The sequence below is a fragment of the Barbatula barbatula genome (assembly GCF_947034865.1).
Source record: "Barbatula barbatula genome assembly, chromosome: 21".
NCBI classification, from domain to species: domain Eukaryota; kingdom Metazoa; phylum Chordata; class Actinopteri; order Cypriniformes; family Nemacheilidae; genus Barbatula; species Barbatula barbatula.
In genome coordinates this window covers 4,737,140-4,758,183 of record NC_136784.1, presented here as the reverse complement: position 1 = coordinate 4,758,183, position 21,044 = coordinate 4,737,140, and the positions used below count along the sequence as shown (strand labels likewise).

General features: G+C 41.0%; 2 protein-coding genes across 4 annotated transcripts; both read right to left on the bottom strand.

Moving 5' to 3' along the window:
• Window positions 1-7,269: 7,269 nt before the first annotated feature.
• LOC306910384 (uncharacterized protein) lies at window positions 7,270-11,717 on the bottom strand. 2 transcript variants are annotated; one of them, XM_079484930.1, is made up of 8 exons: window positions 11,512-11,717; window positions 10,699-10,915; window positions 10,571-10,601; window positions 10,112-10,144; window positions 9,771-9,817; window positions 8,695-9,080; window positions 8,446-8,577; window positions 7,270-8,281 (listed from the first exon to the last, which is right to left on the bottom strand). In XM_079484930.1, the coding sequence occupies exons 4-8, from the start codon at window positions 10,120-10,122 to the stop codon at window positions 8,129-8,131; spliced, it is 729 nt and encodes a 242-aa protein (XP_079341056.1). In that variant the 5' UTR covers window positions 10,123-10,144; window positions 10,571-10,601; window positions 10,699-10,915; window positions 11,512-11,717; the 3' UTR covers window positions 7,270-8,128. The 2 variants fall into 2 exon arrangements, with proteins under 2 accessions (XP_079341056.1, XP_079341057.1); XM_079484931.1 differs by having other exon boundaries at window positions 7,457-8,281; window positions 10,699-10,751; window positions 11,512-11,551.
• A 4,798-nt stretch (window positions 11,718-16,515) lies between these two features.
• On the bottom strand, window positions 16,516-18,445 carry LOC306910044 (uncharacterized protein). Of its 2 annotated transcripts, none has more exons than XR_013788123.1 (4): window positions 18,397-18,445; window positions 18,138-18,267; window positions 17,827-17,957; window positions 16,516-17,737 (listed from the first exon to the last, which is right to left on the bottom strand). XR_013788123.1 is itself a non-coding variant. In XM_079484257.1 (4 exons), the coding sequence occupies exons 1-4, from the start codon at window positions 18,417-18,419 to the stop codon at window positions 17,090-17,092; spliced, it is 972 nt and encodes a 323-aa protein (XP_079340383.1). In that variant the 5' UTR covers window positions 18,420-18,439; the 3' UTR covers window positions 16,516-17,089. The 2 variants fall into 2 exon arrangements, 1 of the variants encoding a protein (XP_079340383.1); XM_079484257.1 differs by having other exon boundaries at window positions 17,827-17,997; window positions 18,397-18,439.
• Window positions 18,446-21,044: the final 2,599 nt, after the last annotated feature.

Here is a 21,044-nt window from a genome sequence, read left to right as displayed (position 1 = left end):
AGCTAAAAACATTGACAGAAAACGTATGTAGCCTTACTAAATCAGGATACACCTGTGCCGATAAAGGAAAGACCAGTAAACACAACAGCTATTTTCTATGACACATTGCAAAATAACAAAGGTTGCTTTTGTCATCATTGTTCTCTGTAGTTACAGTAGGCCTACGTAACAGGTTCCTTCAGTCCTTGTGATGTTGTTGGACCTGAGTGTTGTCATTTACTGAGCTGCTCGATTATGACAAAAAACATAATCACAGTTATTTTGGCCAATATTGATAATTCGATTGTTTAACACGATTACTCATTAACCTTTAAAACAACATAGAAAATAAAGTTGGCTTTTAAACTCTGAATTTAACTGAAAAAGAAATGTTAAGAAATAGCACTGCTGAACCACTGTAAAGGAATGGTGTGCGGTGTGGATTTATACTACAAGAAAAGAGAGGATCCTTGGACAATGGAATGCGGCACAATAATCGTTTGCCTCGATTATTTAGTTTTTGTAATTGATGAAGGCCAAAACTGACGATTACGATTCATTTTCTATTAATTGCACAGACCTATACTGAGCCTTAATTGACAAAGACCAACAATGACGATTTTAATTCAGCTGACAGTAAAACAGATGCTGAAAACAAGGAATGATACTGCCTTAACTGTCTCTCTACTTTATATTGTTGGTTCAAATATAGAAATGTATAGAATCAATGGCAATGTTATATTGGGAAATTACATTACATTACATTTACGGGCCATGAACAGTTGAACAGTTAAATGTTCTCCCCACTGTGCAATAAATACGTGCGATACTAAACTACTCACTTATACTCATATTTATTTATTATACATGTTACTGATTTAATATATTGTAGCAACGAAAGAGCATGGTCCCTTTAAGCTATCCTCTGTGTTCATCTTGTCTCTATTCCTATTGGCTGTGTAATGTGTCAGTCAGAGACTATGTGCGAGTTACGTAAATAGAGTTCCCTTTCGAGAGCGGTCACTTCGACATTGCGGAGACCGCATATGAAACTCCTCCTCTTTTTCACTTTTCCTGAAGTCCTATAGGATAACGCCAGTTAAAAAACTGGCCAATTGTCGCAAGACATGCACAGTATGCAAATACTGACGAATCTAGACAGTATAAATACAGTGCATGAGACGACAATACCTCAGAATCTTCTTTTTCACGCTGCCATCGTTGAAGACGCAACTGGATACTTCTTCACCGCATCCGATGGCTTCTTTCTGTCGTCTCTGCGCGGGCCCCATTGGCCCGCAGGATACTCACGAGCACTGCATTGCCTGCCTGGGCCTTGCCCATGCGGAGGATGCACTCTGCGAGTCCGATTGCGCGCACTGTGCGGACCTGCCGGCGCGTGTTTTGAGGACTCGCAGGAACATTGCTCGTGGACTCTTAGGGTCGAGGCTCACCGCCGCCAACGAGCCGCTGGTGAGTCCACCCACTCCACGAGGTGGCGGCGACGACCCGGCTCCGGGCCCCCGTCCTCTGCCGTCACCTCATTCCCCAGTCGACGAGGTCCTTCGTCCTCCGCCTTCCATCGCGGACGCCGTTTCCTTCGGCGTCGAGGAGGACGATGACTCCATGTCCATATCAGCTTCGGACAAGGACTGGGCAGGATCGGAGCGTGATCGTCCCGATCCGGAGAGCACCCCGGACCTCCACGAGGAGTTCGTCAGGGTTCTCGAAAAAGCTGTAAGCGAGCTCGACATCACCTGGGATCCACCTGAGATGCCGGCGAAGAGTAAGCTCGACTCCTGGTACTTTCAGGCGAGTCGCCGCCAGGCCACGTCGAAAAGGAGTTCGCCGTTCTTCCCAGATGTCCACGAGCACGTGGTGAAGACGTGGTCAGCACCTCAGTCGGCGCGCGTCCACGCTGCTACGCCGGCCATGTTTGCCCACGTGGTCGGGGCCGAGGCCCACGGTTACGTGCGCATGCCACCCGTCGAGGAGACCCTCGCCGCTCATTTGTGCCCTTCCGCCACCTCGCTGGGCTCGGACCCAGGCCTGCCCTCGAAGCCGTGCAGGTTTACCGCCCATCTCGCTGGTGAGGCATACGCGTCCGCTGGCGAGGCCGCCTCCGCCTTGCACACTATGGCGGTGCTGCAGGTGTTCCAGGCAAAGATCCTTCAGTCGCTGGATAGCGGCAACCTGGAGACGGACGCTACACGGGATCTGAGGGCAGCGACCGACTTCGCGCTGATGGCTACGAAACGCACCGCCCAGGCTATCGGCAGATCTATGGGGTTTATGGTCGTCCTCCATCGTCATCTGTGGCTTACGCTGGCGGATCTAAAGGACGCCGATCGTAAGTCCCTGCTCAACGCGCCGATCACTCCCTCCGGCCTCTTTGGTGACGTCGTGGAGTCGGTAGTAGAGCGTTTTGGTGAGGCGCAAAAGCGCGCCAAGGCCATGAGTCACGTGCTGCCTCGACGCTCTTACCAACCGTCTCCGAGAGCCCGCTCTTCATCCGCGCCTCACTCCTCGCAGAGACCCGCCAAACAGCACGCGGCTCCCGCACCGGCTAGTCGAGGTCGCGAACCGGACGTCCGTCCTAAACAATGGGCGGGCCCAGCAAAGAAGAGGTACGGGCCGAAGAGAGGTCCACGCCACGACGGCGGAGCGTCATCGGCTGCCAAGCCGTCGTCCTGACGGACCTGGGAAGAGGAGGAGAGAGTCTGTGAGCGTGCCGGCGGACCCAAAGCGCCGCTGTTTGCAACAGTTTTCCCCCGCGGTTGCGGGCGATTATTGCAATGTTGTAAGTGTTGTTTGTGTGAATGCAATAAAAACACATACCTGTTCACAGAAGGAGCTTTTTCCCCCTCACACACACAATGCTGCGTCCCTTGCCCTGCCACGGTGCAGCGCGAAGCCGCAGCTAGTCACAACTATAACCAGCATTCCCTCATCCACGGACGCTCCCGTGGACGAGGGACCGCTGGAGTCTCACGCGCGAGATATTTTCCCGCCAGTGCATTTAGCCTCGCTGGGCCAGCGCGCTACCCTAAACGGTCCGATGACGGTAACCCCCGATCAGATTCGGCCGTTATGTCTGTTTCTGGACGCGTGGAAAGCCATCCCAGGCATCTCTCTTTGGCTGCTAAACGTGATAGAACACGGGTACTCCCTGCAGTTCAGGCGCAGACCTCCCCGCTTCAGCGGTGTGGTCCCGTCGCTTACGTCAGCGCAAAACGCACCTGTGCTAAGGCAGGAAATCCGCAGCCTGCTCGCGAAGGGAGCGATCGAGCGTGTCCCCCCGAACGAGCTGGAAAGCGGGTTTTACAGCCGGTATTTTGTAGTGCCCAAGAGAGATGGTGGTCTGCGTCCGATTCTGGACTTGAGACCCGTCAACCGAGCGCTTCACAAGCGAGCGTTCAGAATGACAACTCTAAAACAGATCCTGGCACAAGTGCGTCCCGGGGACTGGTTTGTTTCCGTAGATCTGAAGGATGCGTACTTCCATGTTCAGATAAACAAGCGCCACCGAAGGTTCCTGCGATTCGCATTCGAGGATTCAGCGTACCAATTTGCCGTCCTCCCATTCGGGCTGGCATTAGCTCCGCGCACATTCTCGAAGTGCGTGGACGCGGCGCTTTCCCCTCTCAGAGCGAGCGGAATGCGCATTCTCAATTATCTGGACGATTGGCTGATTTTAGCCCACTCTCGGAAGGCGCTAATCGGTCACACGCAGATGCTGCTTGGTCACTTGGCATCCCTGGGGCTGCGCGTGAACATGCAGAAGAGCAAACTCACGCCGAGTCAGTCTATAACGTATCTGGGGGTATGTTTCGACTCAGTGGAGATGCGCGCTCGTCTCTCCCTAGAGAGGACGGAGTCCATCTCTTCAGCTCTACATTTGCTCAGGCTGGGCCGGTCTGTTCCCCTGAGGGAGTTCCAGAGGCTTTTGGGTCTCATGGCATCGGCGTCGGCGGTCTGCCACCTAGGTCTTCTGCACATGCGACCGCTTCAGTTCTGGCTGAAGGCTCGGGTTCCATGGAGAGCATGGTCCTCGGGCCAGGCGCGAGTCCCGGTTACACGCCGCTGCCTCGACGCCCTGAGTCCATGGCGCGACCCGAGCATGTTCAGTCGGGGAGTTCCCCTGGGGCTGGTGACGAGACGCACAGTCGTAACGACGGATGCATCGTCCTCGGGATGGGGCGTGGTGTGCGAGGGCATGCCGGCATCCGGCCTTTGGTCACAGTCTCTGAGGAAATGGCACATAAATCGCTTGGAACTAAAGGCGGTGTCTCTAGCTCTTCATACTTTCCAGTCGAGGCTGGAGCAGAAACATGTTCTGATTCGCACCGACAACATGTCCGTGGTTTCGTACATAAATCGCCAGGGAGGGATCCGTTCCGGAGCTCTTTTCAAACAGGCGGCGGATCTCCTACTGTGGGCGGATCGGCATATACTCTCTATCAGAGCAGCGCATATCCCCGGTCATCTGAACCGTGGAGCGGACATGCTTTCGAGGGAGGGTCTTCAGCACGGGGAATGGAGGCTTCATCCCGACACAGTCCTGTTAATTTGGGAACGCTTCGGGAAAGCGGAGGTGGATCTATTCGCGACAAGCGAGAACGCACACTGCCCGTTGTATTTCTCGCTGATCCACTCCCCTATGGGGAGCGACGCGCTGACGGGGCGTTGGCCGGCCGTTCGGCTTTACGCGTTTCCTCCGGTGAAGATTTTACCCCTAGTGCTGTGCAAAGTCAGAGAGGAGACGGCGTCGGTGATTCTCGTCGCTCCGTTCTGGCCGAATCAACCATGGTTCCCGGACCTGAGGGAGTTGTTGACGGCACCGCCGTGGCGGATTCCCCTCAGGAGAGACCTGTTGTCCCAAGTGAACGGCACGATTTGGCACCCCAGCCCGGAGTTGTGGAACCTTCATGCCTGGCCGCTTCGGGGATTCTAACTGCACTCCCTCAGCGTGTGCTGGATACTATTTCGGAGTCTCGCGCGCCGTCTACCAGACGTTTATACGCTCTAAAATGGGGGGTGTTTGCTAAATGGTGCAGCAGCAACAATATCGACCCGGCGTCCTGCCCCGTGTCTGATATTTTGTCTTTCCTGCAGCACAGGCTGGACAGCGGCGGCCTCCCGTCAACGCTGAAGGTTTACGTAGCGGCCATCGCCTCGTTTCGTTCCCCGGTTGATGGGCAATCGATTGGTAGGCACATGCTGGTGGTCAGATTCCTCAGAGGAGCGAGGAGACTTTTCCCCCCGCGAACCCCTTCGGTGCCACCTTGGGACTTAGCACTGGTGTTGAAGGCTCTCTCTTCTCCCCCCTTTGAGCCTTTGGACGCGGCTTCGGTAAGAGAGCTCACTCTAAAAACCGTTCTCCTTCTCGCCCTTGCTTCGGCTAAGCGCATAGGGGATTTGCAAGCGCTCTCAGTCGGCGCTGATTTCATTCGTTTTGGGCCAGGCGACTGCAGCGTCACTCTCCGGCCAAAATCGGGTTATGTGCCAAAGTCCATGTCTACCCCTTTTAGAGCTCAGGTCATTTCCTTGCCCGCCTTGTCTTCCGAGTCGTCAGACTCACAGGATGCTGACGCTCAGAGAGCGGTATGCCCGGTAAGGGTATTGCGGGCTTACATAGATCGCATGGCCGGGTTTCGGCAGTCGGAGCAGCTCTTTATTTGTTTTGGTGGGGGTACTAAAGGCCGGGCTGTCTCAAAACAGAGGCTCTCTCACTGGGTAGTGGACGCTATTACCTTGGCGTACGAAAGCCAGGGTCAGAACTGCCCCTTCGGTATCAGAGCTCATTCGACTAGGGCTATCGCCTCTTCGTGGGCCTGGTCTAGGGGCACATCTATTCAGGACATATGCTGTGCAGCTGGCTGGTCTTCTCAGAATACTTTCGCCAGGTTCTACAGATTGGATGTGTCCTCGTTGGCTTCTCAAGTCCTCTCGGTGAGTGCTGATTAAGCTTATCTTCTACCTTGTAATGTATTGTGCTACACAGTTGTTGCCGCATTGCTGTTTACACTGTGCTTGGTGTACTTATGTTCGTTATTATATCGCCCGGGTTTCCGTGCTGGTTCTACTGCTGTGGTGTCTGCCCTGTTCAGCGCAGCCCGCTGCATTCGTTGGGTTTGGATATGCAAATTCGACAAAAGACCAATCTAGCAGTTCATTGGCGTGCTCAGTGATCTAGCAGCTCATAGGCCGGTTTCAGCCAATCAGCGGTTAACGCTTGGGGCAACCTCGCGAATGGTTGGTTTGTCTGCTCCGCATACTGTGTACGTGTTATCCCAGTTATCGGGCTGTTTTTGCTAGCTCTCACGGCGGGATTGTACTACCGTTCCATATGCGGTCTCCGCAATGTCGAAGTGACCGCTCTCGAAAGGGAACGTCTCGGTTACTTTCGTAACCTCGGTTCCCTGAGAAGCGGGAACGAGACATTGCGGAGAACGCCGTGTTCGCTGCTTATCTCTGGTCAAGCGTTCTATCGTAGATTCTGAGGTATTGTCGTCTCATGCACTGTATTTATACTGTCTAGATTCGTCAGTATTTGCATACTGTGCATGTCTTGCGACAATTGGCCAGTTTTTTAACTGGCGTTATCCTATAGGACTTCAGGAAAAGTGAAAAAGAGGAGGAGTTTCATATGCGGTCTCCGCAATGTCTCGTTCCCGCTTCTCAGGGAACCGAGGTTACGAAAGTAACCGAGACGTTTCTAGTTTAGTCTACAGGTTGTTTTAATGCTCATCGCACGGTCGGAAAAGCTGCCGTCCTGTGCCGGAGCGAGACAACCGAACAGTGTGAGGTTTGACATGTAAACTGGATATATCGTCTACTGTACTGTTGGTGAGTGTACTGGTGTAACCAACCTGTTGAAGAAGTAAAGTGAATGTTCGGAAAGCGATCCCTTTGTCGTGGCTCGTTACTACCACGCATCCACACAGGCTAACGTTTAACGAGGCTAACTAACTACACACGCGAACACGACAATATCATATAGCTATCCCATTCCCTTAAACAATTTTTATAGCACCTTATATAACTTGTATATATATGGCACATGCATAAAATATAGCATCCGGTGCTCTTTTGACCATATATTGTTTTTTTTTTCATATGTGTATTGTCTATTACATATTTTTTATTATTATTTTGTTAGCTGTGTCTTGTCACTTTATGTGAGCTGTTTTGTAGTATTTCTATGTGGGGAATCGTGTCCCACATGACCATCCAGCAATATAGCCTACTCACGCTGCTGCCACTAAAGACATTGCATATTGTGTATTACAGGTGTAACAGATTTTATTTTAGTGTTCTTATTCTGGAATACTGAGTCCAATCGCATTGTAGTAAGTGTGTGTGTGCAATACTGTTTTCCCCTCGGGGCTCGCCGTAGTTGGGGAGTGAGCATGCGCACTCGGAACTAAAGTGTGATGTTGTTACTTGTGCGAACTCTTAATAAAGGCAAAGAGTTATGTACCAGAAGAAAGCATCCGTTTTCTTATTTTATAAACCACAAGTTTCAGGCGAACCCACATAAACGCTCGGTTACACAGGTATCATAGTTTTGTCATAGCAAAGAGTTAGACAGTAAACAGTACAGTTTAGCCATAGCAGCAAAGATCATTCAGGAATGGGATAACCGAGATGACTGTAGAAATAACATTTTATTTTAAATGAAATAGAAATTCACAATGCTGATTATTTTCCTCACGTTCATTCTGCCATCGTTATACTGGTAATACACCGACAGCTGCTAAAAATCAGAATTTAGCCCTTTGGTACATATACACAATAAAACGGCTCACTGGCAAACCAAATCAGTCCCGACTGCCTAGTCAACGGGATTTTCCACTCCTGTCCGTGCACGCTGTTATCAAGTCGAAAAACGTTTAAATACAGCATATATGAAACAATATGGATAATGTACATGGATATTAACACAAGCAATCATTATTAAGAAGAGGCCATTATCATTTAGTATATCATACATTTTTGATCGCCACTAGTCGCCATGTTAGCTCCCTGAGTCTTAGAGGAGAGCAAAAGGTGATTGGCTGAAGTTAGAACGTGGCCTATTGGACAACAAAAGCGGAAGTTAACCGGCTTGCCATACGCTGTTATATATGTGTTAATTAATTGTCAATTAACAAGAACCAATCGGAAGCTTTCCCCTTTCGGCCCAATAGGAAGACTCAGGGTTGTCACGCCCACATCGCCTTTGGGTGACTTTTCTTTTTCTTGACTTTTTCTGTGTGCTTGAAGTGATATCCTTTTGCTTTTGCACATCAAGGGGATCCTGTTAAAGAGAAAGCTAGATATAATCTGACTGTCACAAAGTATAAATTTAAATAGTAAAAAAGGGAAATAGTTATTTCTGGAACACTGTCTGTGATAGCTTTGGTTTATCATATCTTTCTTTTAAAATAAAGGCATTCATATAAAAACAGCAGGTAATCTCACATTTTGACTCTGTTTGATCTCTTTGAGGGTGTTCAGTAATTCAAGCTCCATCGATTCTCTGAATGCTCGATGTGATTCCCTTATTGCTTTGATTTCTTCACTTTTCATCATTTCATTGTATTCTTCCTCAGTCTGTCGAGCAAACATATGAATATGGATATATAAGCATACATTTGGGAAATCCTTAGATATTGACGTATAATTGGGACTGAACATCTACCAAAAACATATACATTTGTTTGACCTCACCGGTTCTTCAAAACATTCTCCAAGCTTGAATGTCTTAATTCCAGGAAACGACATTCCAGACTGGAGCAGATCTCTCAAAGTCATGGCTACAAGGTGCAAGACTTCATCCTCATAAGCATAAATCTTCCCATCCTCACAAAACAACAGTACCAACTGCAGGCCAAAGCCGTCACATGGGAAGTAATCAATGGCACCGATTACCTCCATCTCCATTCTTTCTGGCAGATAAAAATCTTTCCAGGCTTCGAGCTGCTCTTCATTCCCAGCGTAGACTGTTCCATCCTGCCCACAGATTCTAAAAGCAGTATTCTTAGGTTTCTCAAGAGGAATCGGTGAGTTGCAATTCTTCTCCACAAAATCAGCTATTTCAGAGAGCTTCACGGCATCTATAATTATGTAAATATAAATATAGAATGTCTTAGGCATTAGAAATACTACATTACTACAAAACTACATCATCAATGAACATCAGAATATTATATAAATACTAGATTATGGAAAGCAGATAAACATTCTGAGAGACATAGTATTTGCTCATCTGCTTTATATCTGCTACTGTATTTATATGCTTTGCTTGTAATTATTATTATTGTTGTTGGTTGTTTGTTTGTTTCAGAACTTTAAAGTTTCTGCACTGTCCAGAAATGAAGGTTGAGGGATGATTTTTCCTGCCTAAATCAGCGAAATAATGCAAAACATAACAGGTCATCTCATTGAGGGTGTTTGGTAATTCAAGCTCTGTAGAATCTCTGAATGTTTGTTTGTTTTGAAACTTTCTCTAGTTTCCAGAAATGAAGGTTGAGAAATGAATTTTGTTCTCCTGACGGAGTAAAAGCAAATCATGCCATTGCTTTTCCGCAGATCTATGCTTTCTCATTGTTCGCTTTTGAATCTGCAAAATTCAGTATTTCTGGGCTTTCTTCATCACTTCATGCAAAGCACTGTGCATATAAGAGCTGAACTTCTGTCATATCAGACTGTGCTAAAAGATTTATACTTCAACTTAGTAGCAGACTTTCAGAGAAAATACTGCTATTGCTAACAATTAACATTATATATTAACATTATTAACATACCTTTCTCAGCTAATGACAGAAAGTTCTTCTTTACAGTTTCACGTGAACTAAAAAATAAAATTAGATAATGTTTTCAAAATAAGAATGATAAAAAAAATTATATAATGGTTAACAGTGTAGAATATTAGAAAATAACTTTTTTACTTAAATTACTTAAAGCAGAATAATACAAACATGCTTTTGAATCATTATAATAACTAGTTGAACGTGTTAACACATTTTTTATCGCACAAACAGAGAGATGAATTATGTTTTTTCTACAGAACAGATATTTGTTAAAATAAATAATTGAAATTAACAGTGGTTCTGTGACTGTGATGTTGTGTTGCTGTGTTGCTTACTGAGCTTCCATGGCCTGTCCAAAAGCCAACAACCTAATAAGAAACATAAAAACTTAATTGATAATCTACCAATACACTGCTTTTTAGATCTACACCTGAAATTGTTAAATATATAGTAGATACTTTTTAAATATCTAATTTCAACATCTCTGCCTGTTCCTGTTCTGTCCTCCCTTTTCTAGTGTGTACTTCCTGTTGCAGTTTTGTGCACCTCCCCAGTTGTTGTCCTGTCTGTTACCTATGTCTTAACCTGTGTGGTTAACTTTGAATAGTCTCTGTCTATACCCCATGGTTTATGGTTTTTTTTGTCTTTCTTGTTAGTTGTTTATCTATTTAAAACATGCCTTTTGCCTTAATTTTTGTGACAAATAGATTCAGGAAATTTATTGAACTTAAATTTAACACATTTAACATTGACAAAACGTATAAAGTAAATCATTTTTAAATAGAAAGACAAACCTGAGTGAAAGGGTAATGTGATTGCTTGAATCTATACCAAAACAAAAAGATAATTTGTTAAAATAAAATGTCCTGTTTTGAAATAAAAATGTCCTTCAAATACTTAAATAATATAATTTTACCCATACCTGGGTGAGAGGGCTTGAGGTGGATTACACTGTCCAGAAGATCACCTTAAAAGCTACAGTTCAAAAGATGAACTTAAATTGTATGAAACTGACTTTAAAAAATCTAGTTATGTTTTGCACAACTGAAGTTATATGAAATTTAACTAGATTTTTTAAATATAATTGAAGTTCAAATGATTTAACTTTTGAATTACAGATTTTAAGTTGAAATTGCGGCCTGCAATAACAGAAACACATATTCATTGGTAACGGGACAAAAACAATTTGCAAGACATCTTTTGACTATAAGTTATTCTAACTTTCAAATCAGTATGTCATCTAATATGTAAAAAAGACAAAAGTTGTTTTTAAAGTCAAGTGGGGTTTGCTGTCATTGTATAATTAAATGTTTATTTATTAATTAATGTGTTTAAAGACTGCTTTACACAAGTTTAAATGTTTGATATGCAATTTATGATATAATAACATACACAGCGATCTATAGAAAACTTCAAAGATGTGTACAGTATGCTAGATCACAGGGACATTTTCACTTCTACTATTCCCCCAAATATCTGTCCGGTTCTAGACTGGTTGCTTGTTTTTTAACCTTTTTTTAGATGGTATTCAAGAATAAATGGACAAAGAACAGTGAAATCCATAATTTGCCCAATCAAAAATAGTTTAGTTATTTTGTTTTTGAATTAAAAAAAATCCTGATAGAAACATTTCTGTTTTTAAACAGAATTAGCTCTACCAAAAAGTTGACACATTTATTTATTTTAAAACACAAAGAATTTGATTGTTTTAAGAGAAAATGTTAAATTGACTTGCCTTAACTTCCTTCACTGAACAGCACCTTGTCTTAGTGTCTAGGGTGTGGTTGTTTTCCAACTAGCTTCAGTTCCATAGGTGGAGCACCTGACAGGTGACTAAAGCGCTGGCAGAAAGACCTTTATGCGCATGTGTTAGTATTTTTTCCATTCTGAAACACACGCAAAATGATATCGCTGTCACCTGTTGCAGTGAAATTTTCCACTTTCATGTTACAGATGAGGAACTTTAGTGACTGGGTGTATCTAAACAGCCATTTTTACAGGAATTTGTGAAATGTACAGAACTGAGCCAACTGAAAATCTCAATGCAAAAAAAGGAACTAGAAATGTTTGTGCTAGAGAGGACTAAAAACGAATTGATAACTTATAAATATAAATGTATGAAAGACCTCACAATAAATAAATGTATCCCTTTTCCATAAACAAAAGCTTTTATTGACACATAGACACAAATGTAAAGTATAATGCAATGTAAGTTGCTTTGGATAAAAGCATCTACCAAAAGCATAAACGTAAATGTAATTTGTGAAATACTATTACATTGTTATAAAAATTATTTAAATGTTTTAATGGTGTGTTTTAAATATGTTTTATTCCACATTGTGCAAGTAGACTGACATGAGAGAAGTTTGTACAGGTATTTTATTTTTATCATTTTTATTTTTGTTATAAAAGTTTTATGTTACATGTATTGTATTGTGTATTGTGGATGTTATAAACATGTCATGTTTTTCTGTTGTTTAAAATACTGCGTTTATTTTAAAAATGTGTTTACCCTTAAAAACATTGCACAGTTTTAATGTAACGTATCAATGCTTTGACATTATATATTTCCACTCTTAGAAAATTTTATATTTCTGTCCTTATCCAGATATAATTAAAGAGGCAATGCATATTTAAGCATATGCGTGTCTTAAAAGCACATTCAAGTTCAACCAGAAAACCAGGAGTGGCAAATCTAAACTAATGAAGAATTAGTCATGTTGACTGTGCCAAATTGTCAAGTTTCAGCACGTCATACCAAACCGGTTGGAGCCAGAATTAACTCTGATCTTTCACAAGTATGAATAGGGTTACAACATGTTTTAGTTAATAAATCTCAATAAACAATAAATACACATTTTTGGTCAAATAAAAACGCTTCGGGTACAAAAATGACATGTTATTCTATGATATATACACTCACCTAAAGGATTATTAGCAACACCTGTTCAATTTCTCATTAATGCAATTATCTAATCAACCAATCACATGGCAGTTGCTTCAATGCATTTAGGGGTGTGGTCATGGTCAAGACAATCTCCTGAACTCCAAAACTGAATGTCAGAATGGGAAAGAAAGGTGATTTAAGCAATTTTGAGCGTGGCATGGTTGTTGGTGCCAGACGGGCCGGTCTGTGTATTTCACAATCGGCTCAGTTAATGGGATTTTCAGGCACAACCATCTACCATTCTAGGGTTTACAAAGAATGGTGTAAAAAACACCATTCTTTGTACCCTCCGGGTACCACTCATCTCCACTACAAATAGGAAAAAGAGGCTACAATTTGCATGAGCTCACAAAAATTGGACAGTTGAAGACTGGAAAAATGTTGAGTCAGAATTTGGCGTAAACAGAATGAGAACATGGATCCATCATGCCTTGTTACCACTGTGCAGGCTGGTGGTGGTGGTGGTGTAATGGTGTGGGGGATGTTTTCTTGGCACACTTTAGGCCCCTTAGTGCCAATTGAGCATCGTTTAAATGCCACGGCCTACCTGAGCATTGTTTCTGACCATGTCCATCCCTTTATGACCACCATGTACCCATCCTCTGATGGCTACTTCCAGCAGGATAATGCACCATCTCACAAAGCTCGAATCATTTAAAATTGGTTTCTTGACAATGAGTTCACTGTACTAAAATGGCCCCCACAGCCACCAGATCTCAACCCAATAGAGGATCTTTGGGATGTGGTGGAACGGGAGCTTCGTGCCCTGCATATGCATCCCACAAATCTCCATCAACTGCAAGATGCTATCCTATCAATATGGGCCAACATTTCTAAAGAATGCTTTCAGCACCTTGTTGAATCAATGCCACGTAGAATTAAGGCAGTTCTGACAGCGAAAGGGGGTCAAACACAGTATTAGTATGGTGTTCCTAATAATCCTTTAGGTGAGTGTATATATGATATTCTATGAATACCTGCCTGAATTACATGCCTGTTTTCATTCAGGGTTAAAAACAGGAAGGCAATCATTATTCGTCATGCTGCTAATAAACCGAATAGAAGAAAGTTTGAATTTCAAATTATTCTTGGTTTGCTCTTTTAGCCTTGTCATATTGGCCTGTGTATAATTTGTGACATTGGTGTTCTCATGAACAGAATTATCTTGAAACAAGAGTTTTCTTAGACAGTCTGTTTCTGCACAGTTACCATAAGGATAATGTTTTTTATTTTCTTCCCCTGGTAATATGTTTATAGTTTTTGCATGGCGGTATTTTGTTACTTTCTGTATTCTACATTTCAGAATACATTTCTGAAACAATTGATTGATTATTGTTCTGAAGGATGTTCTCAAGCTTTTTTTGTTCTCAAGGATGTTCTCAAACAGTTTCACAGTTTTTTTATGCTAAGAGGGAGCAGTGAGATGGAGAGACCTTATTTGTCTGAGAATATTTTCCCACTGCAAGATCAACTTTACAAATCACTCCTTGTTCTGTGTCTGAAGTCATATCCTCTGAATCCTTTTGCTCTTGCACATGAAGGGCATCCTGTAAAAAGATCATATGGTATGACAAATATGACTCATGTCACAAAACATAGGGAAGAACCTAGAAGTTGTTTTTGTACCATGCCACCACTTTTTATTATATCACTATCAAAGTGGTATACTCGAGCCATATATATGGTTCTATGGTGTGACACCATAGTGACATGTGACAGAACCACATGTCAAATTATATTAATGTCACCTGTTGCTTATAGAGTTGACTCAGCTTCAGGTTATGGCTGGAGACATTTACTGACAACACTTTTTAATATCTTGGTTTGGCTTTCAATGTAACATGATTAATGAATAAATAAATAAATAAAATAAAAATAATATATATATATATATATATATATATATATATATATATATATATATATATTGTTGGAGCTAAAGATGTTTTGAAAAAATACAACATTACCTTGCAGATCCATTCATCAATAACCTTTTTCCCAACTCCAGGCATAGACATAGACATCACTTTTGCCCATTGTCATATTAGGAATGAAACTGCCATAAACCCCAGCAGGTTAATACAATCTAACAATGAAACTCAGAATCATTGTTAGATTAATCTTTACTTAATTATTTTTTTAATTACACTTGCACAACCTAATAAGTAAATTTAAATTACATATGTGAATTGTCTTATTTATATTAAGCTTTCATTATTCTTGAGTTTAAAGATTTTTTAAACAATGCTCAGTGTTGTCAGGGAAGAACAACAACAATGCCATTGCCAACCATGCCTCAAACAGAGAAACTGGTTCTTTTCTGCTTTCACCGGGTCGTTTAAAACACGCACGAGTCAATGCGCGTGATCTCCGATAATAAAGAAACATAGCGTGCGCGTGAGCACGTGTGCAAATTTCGGTGCATCACTAGAACAATTTAAACAAATATTTTTGAATGAGGAAGCAAATGTGTATGGTGTGTACACTTTTCTGTTCAACAAGAAGAACAAGTGAATCTTGTCATGGAAATGTTTTCAATGTATGCAATGGAATTTGACTAACTAAAACGAAAGGACAATAAGTCACGACAGCCATGTCACATAGGCCTACTGGATATTACTAAAATGAAGACACTAACAATTAATTCCCAAATTGAGATCAAACACCAACAGTAGAATGAAAAATGAAATTAATATAAAGTAAATAACTAATCAACCAAATATAAAAATAAGAATAAAAAAGATTTAAAATCATAAGAAAATAATAAATGAAATTCAACACAAATGTTTCTGTCTTGAGTCAGAATTTCAGTGATCTTTCAGATAATATACACACAGCTTTTTCAGAAATTCATATCTTACAATCCAACTCACCGAAAATCAAGAAAATACATGTTCCAGGGAATAACAACATTCCCCTAGTGAGCAAACCAGTGGCGAATACAAAAAACAAAACTTCAACAGGTGAAGTGGTGAGGAAACAGGCTTTACCAGTAGCAGTTCTCCTTGCTTAAAATTGTGCCTTTGTCATTTTAAAGAGCAAGCATTTTTGTCTATTAACATGCTGAAATATAACAAGATATATTTCAGATTTCTATTCACAACTTAATTTACATAGTTCTTCTGCAACTGACCTTCACCGAGCACATTGCAAAGACAGCACAGTCATGCAGATTTGCATTATACAAATTCAGAGAAATCTAACATGCTGCCCATTTTCTTGTCCAGGTCTTTGAAAGACTTTTTAGACTGACTGTTCCATGATTTTCTCTAGACAGTCTTCCAGGCAATCAAAGCTCAACAAATGATTCAGAATGTGACAGCACGGGCAAGGCTATCTTTCAGGAGCTAACATGATCGCTCTCTCTCCTCTGGCTACCAGTTGCAAAACTGCAAGAATATTTAATTGAGGTGTATGTTTCTTGGGACACCCCTAAAGTGGCAAGCCATGATCTTTAAAGACTGATGTGCAGTTTATGAACCCGTATTTTTAACATTCTGGGTTAAAAACAGGAAAACAATCACTTTCTTTATGCTGCTGATAGAAGATTTCTGTGCTAAATTAATTCTTAATTTTTTGGTATCTTGACTTGTAATTTAAACAATGTTACATAGCATGTCAAGTAACAAAACAACACAGAACAATTATAGTCTTATTTTGTTAAGTTAATTGCAGTGACGGCACATTTTCAAGAACCTGCTATATATGGGGTTACTGAATTGGTTTTCTGAGGATTTCTCATGATTTTACATTAGTTGTTACATAAATAAGGAACTACAAACACTCAAAATTGCCTCAAGCTTTTTAATTGTATTGTTATAGAGCTTTTGACAATTTGTATAGCAGCTTTACAGAAGTATTTACTATGAAGACAAAAAATACCATATTTTAATGCAAAACAAATGTAATTATACAAAATGTTGTAAACTGTGTAAGGTAGCAAACAGCAACTGGGGCAAGAAGCAAAAATTTCCTCTAGTCATTCTGACTGTCACTGGATGCATACCACAGACGAGTAGGATTGCAGAAATAACACATTTTAATTAATATTCTGTTACAGACAAAATAGCAGAACAGAGTAACACAACAGTTACCAGAAAGGACAAGATAACAGAGTATATATACAGTCATAGTGATGATGTGATTGCAGGTGCGGGAGCGTCGAGTCATGGGGAAACTGGAGTAACCGGCAGGAGAATGAGACTGTGACACAGATAAATTTACATCTAATAGTCTTTTATTACTCAATAACAACACCTCAGCTGGATGTCCAGGTTCTCCTCATGTAAAATTGTGTCTCATTTTATAGAGAAAGCATATTTTAGCTGTTAAGACATTTTAAACTTAAACAAATCTGACTGCTGACTTAAGGATAACCAATGTGGCAAAACATCTGATTGCAAAAAATTGCTAAATCACTCTTCAATTCTTGTTTTGCTTGTTCTTTTAGCTTATTAAAGTCACTCACATCAAAATTGTCAATTATTACACTCTTTTCTGTGATCTGATCATCAGACAGGAGTTTGCTCAAGCACTCTGTTTCGGCACAATTGCCGATAGGATAAGATTTCTCGTTGTTTCCAGGTAGGCTGAACATGCGTTGACAGTTTAGGCATGGCTCTACTTTGTCATATGTGTTGGTATTCCAGTTTCTGAGATATGCCTGACATGTTATAGATTTAGGGAATTTTAGCTTTGGCATGTCACTATCAGATTTTCCACCTACTTTATACGACATTACCACATATGATACATGTTTATGCCATGTATAAATGCAAGAGTTATGTATCATAATTGTTCTGGCTTCTTTTGTACAACAAGTTAGAGAAGCACCAAAATATGTTTTTGATGGTAGATGGTCCCTGGAGCAAACACAAATAACAGTAGATTCCAGTGTGAACCAATTTTGTGTTTTGACTCCTGCTTTTTTTAAAGGATGCGGAAATTTCAGCTTTTCCAAGAGACTGCGAAGTTCCTCCATAACTTTATCCTCTGTGTGATGTTTACGCACCATCTAGAGACAGTAAAATAATAATAATAATAACAAACGTTAATGAACATTTTAAATGTAAATTATTTAAACGAGATAATGAGGGGTTTTACCATGTCTAACAATATTGAAAACGGTGTCCGCTTGGGTGGGTGACTCTTGTATTTGTCGAATGGCTCTGGAAATTCTTGTCGCAAACTCTCAGCCCTCGCTGCAGACATAAACTCGCCAGGAGTGATTCTGTCTGAATAAATGATCCCCAGAAAAAATATGCTGTGAAGTATCTTAAAATGCAAAAGTTTGTGATCAAAGGAAGAATTAAATCCACACGAAGCAATTGAATAATATAATGTCGATTAATTTAGAAATATAGCTTTTGTTCCAGTCATGTCATGTTCATGGAAGACTTTTTTGTTTCACATACCTCATTGACGTACGCTTTAAGCATGTCTCGCTCTTTTTCATACTCTTCCATGACATGGCAAATTAACCGATACCCACACGATTTTAAGTTTTCCTTGTTATGTACACGTAACGTCAGGAGATCGTTTTTTCTGGGTGCGCAAATGAATGAATTAATTGATGTATATTTATATTAGTCTACTGTATAGGTTATTCGTTGCTGGTATTAAAATGCCTTTCAGATGAATAAACAACATCGATTCATTATATCAGTTTCTTACCTTTTTATAGCATCCTCAGCCATCTCACCGTTCTGAATCAGTTGCGTGTAAAGCCAGTGTTTCAAATGACGTTTCAGCCCACAATGTGCCAACTCCACCCTGCTGGTTCTACAATGATAATAACCTAAACATTGGATGAACAATGTCTATCCATCCATATGGATCTCACCCTTTTTGACTTCAACCAAATTCCCAATTTAATTTAGTTGTTATAAAATAGCCTAATCAAACAGAAAAATATATGTATTATTTTATTTTTGTTGTTTTTACGTTTTTACTAATTTTAGTTCTTATACATTTCTTTTTAAAATTCTCTTTTAAAATTAAGTCTCCAGACAATGTCAGTGTTTCCCTAGCACTTATGGGGGGAAATGATAGCCTCAAACTTACACGCACGTTTAATAAAAGTGTCATTTAAATGTAAATGTGAACTTTGAACTAAAAGATGATTGGTTTGATTAAATACTGTAACTTCTCCGGTGTACGGGTTGCAACACGACTTGCTGTGCGCGTTTACACTGCCTTACACGTATACAGCAGGATCACAAGGAGACACTATAGAGATTTAGATAACCACGCCAGAACAATTGACAGTCTTTTGTCCGTGGTTCGTTATGGTCAAAATGTCGAAACCAAAGAACCTGCTGTATCGGTGTAAGGCAGTGTAAGCGCTATTAAAGAAATCGGCGATATCATCTTCATTGCATCTTGCATAAGCAAGTAAAGGACTAATGAACGTCAAGGCTATCGCTCTCTAATTCATGTTCTAAATGAAGACGACTTTAAATTTTACACTGAAAAGTTCACGCACTTCACGTCATTATATTTTGTATGTAGCCTATGTGCGAGAGTTTTATAGATGTGTGTGTGTGCAGAGTTTGTATATGTGCGAGTGTTGTATAGGTGTGTTTGCACGCATAGAGTTTGTATGTGCGAGTGTTTTATAGATGTGTTTGCACGCAGAGTTTGTATATAGGCTATGTGCGAGAGTTTTATAGATGTGTGTGTGTGCAGAGTTTTGTATATATGTGCGAGTGTGTTTGCACGCATAGAGTTTGTATGTATGTGCGAGTGTTTTATAGATGTGTTTGCACGCAGAGTTTGTATGTACACTGATAAAAATGATTTTTTGGGGTAGTAAACTTTATTTAAAAAACTAAAGTATTTCTACATAAAAAAAGTTAGTTGATGTGTGAACTTTAAAATGTTGAGTAAAACCTACAATGGTGTTTATGTCGTGCATGTATTGATTAAGATAAATAAATACTAAGATGTAATGTTTGTTGCATTAACACTGATTACTCAAGTATTTATAAGAACGTAAAAAAACGTTGTAGAGTTCAGCGCACCTGAACAAACCAAAATGGTGTCATTTCGAAATATTTTTCGATGTACTTTAACATTTTTGGTCAGACGAGTGAATGGCAAATTATTTTGTTATATTTAGTTCGATATTTTCTAGACAGATATATTACAGAAGAGTATTGGCTAAGGATTCATCAATGCGCATGCGCGTAACTCCCGCCATTTCAGGGGTCGTTTATGAGGGATCGTTTCTGAGGAAGCGGATATCATCCACACAAGCAGGTATGTTTAAAGTTAATTGTCTTCTAAATGTTTTATAGTATATATTTATTATTATTTCTCGTTCATATATGTTTAGGTAATGTTAGGGCCTATGTCACTGTATTTTAGAACTGTTTTGCAGCGTTCAGTAGCCTAATTTAGGTTGTCGTGTATTTCTAGACAGGTTGTCTTTTTCGACATATAAGTATTCGACAATGTTTTTCACAAGCATTTCTTTATTTTCACTCGGACAACTGAATGAACAACAGCAGTGATCAGTGGCGCAAAAAGTGGGTATGCGCTATATGCGGCGCATAGGGGCGCCGCACCACGGAGGGCGCCAACGCGATGGTTTAATAAATGTGAAATAATAAAAGTTATATACATTTTTCTAAAATTTATTTAAGTTATTGTATGTATAAAAAGTTATATACATTTAAGAGGACTAACAGGCTAGGCGGCACCGGTGCCCTCATAAGATTCCATCATATAATTTATTTAGACATAGAAGGGTAATATCGCGAGTGGGCGGGGCGCCGTGAGTTACGTTAAGTACGCAGTAACGTTGGTGAGTTGTCGTTGAAATTTGAATTTGAAAAAGATGGATAAACCAAAAAAGCTGTCGGGGGCTAAAAATAGAAAAAGAAAGATGGAAAAAGGAGACGGCCTGTCAAGGGATGCGACAGCAGCTAACTACGTGGATGGTGAAAGGCAACAGGTAGGATTCAAAATGTGACGTCTATTCTTGCAAATACAAAATTCATGTTAACAGACTAACGTTAGCTAGCGAGCTTGCTGAGCAACCGACCGTCGGATTCATGAATAGATTTGCTACCAAACTTGGAGGCTTGAACATATAAATATTGACTGGCAAGTGTTTGCTAACTTAATGCAAAATAATGTTGCTGCTGATATCTACATTTATATTTTGGTTAAAACCTATTGTACCAATGCCATGCATGACATATCTCAATTTTATTAAAGTAAAATAAGAACTGGTAAATATAAGGTAGCATGCACAATAAATGACTAGAAGCTGGAAAACATTCCTTATGCAATTAGCCTGGTTTATCATGGATTTT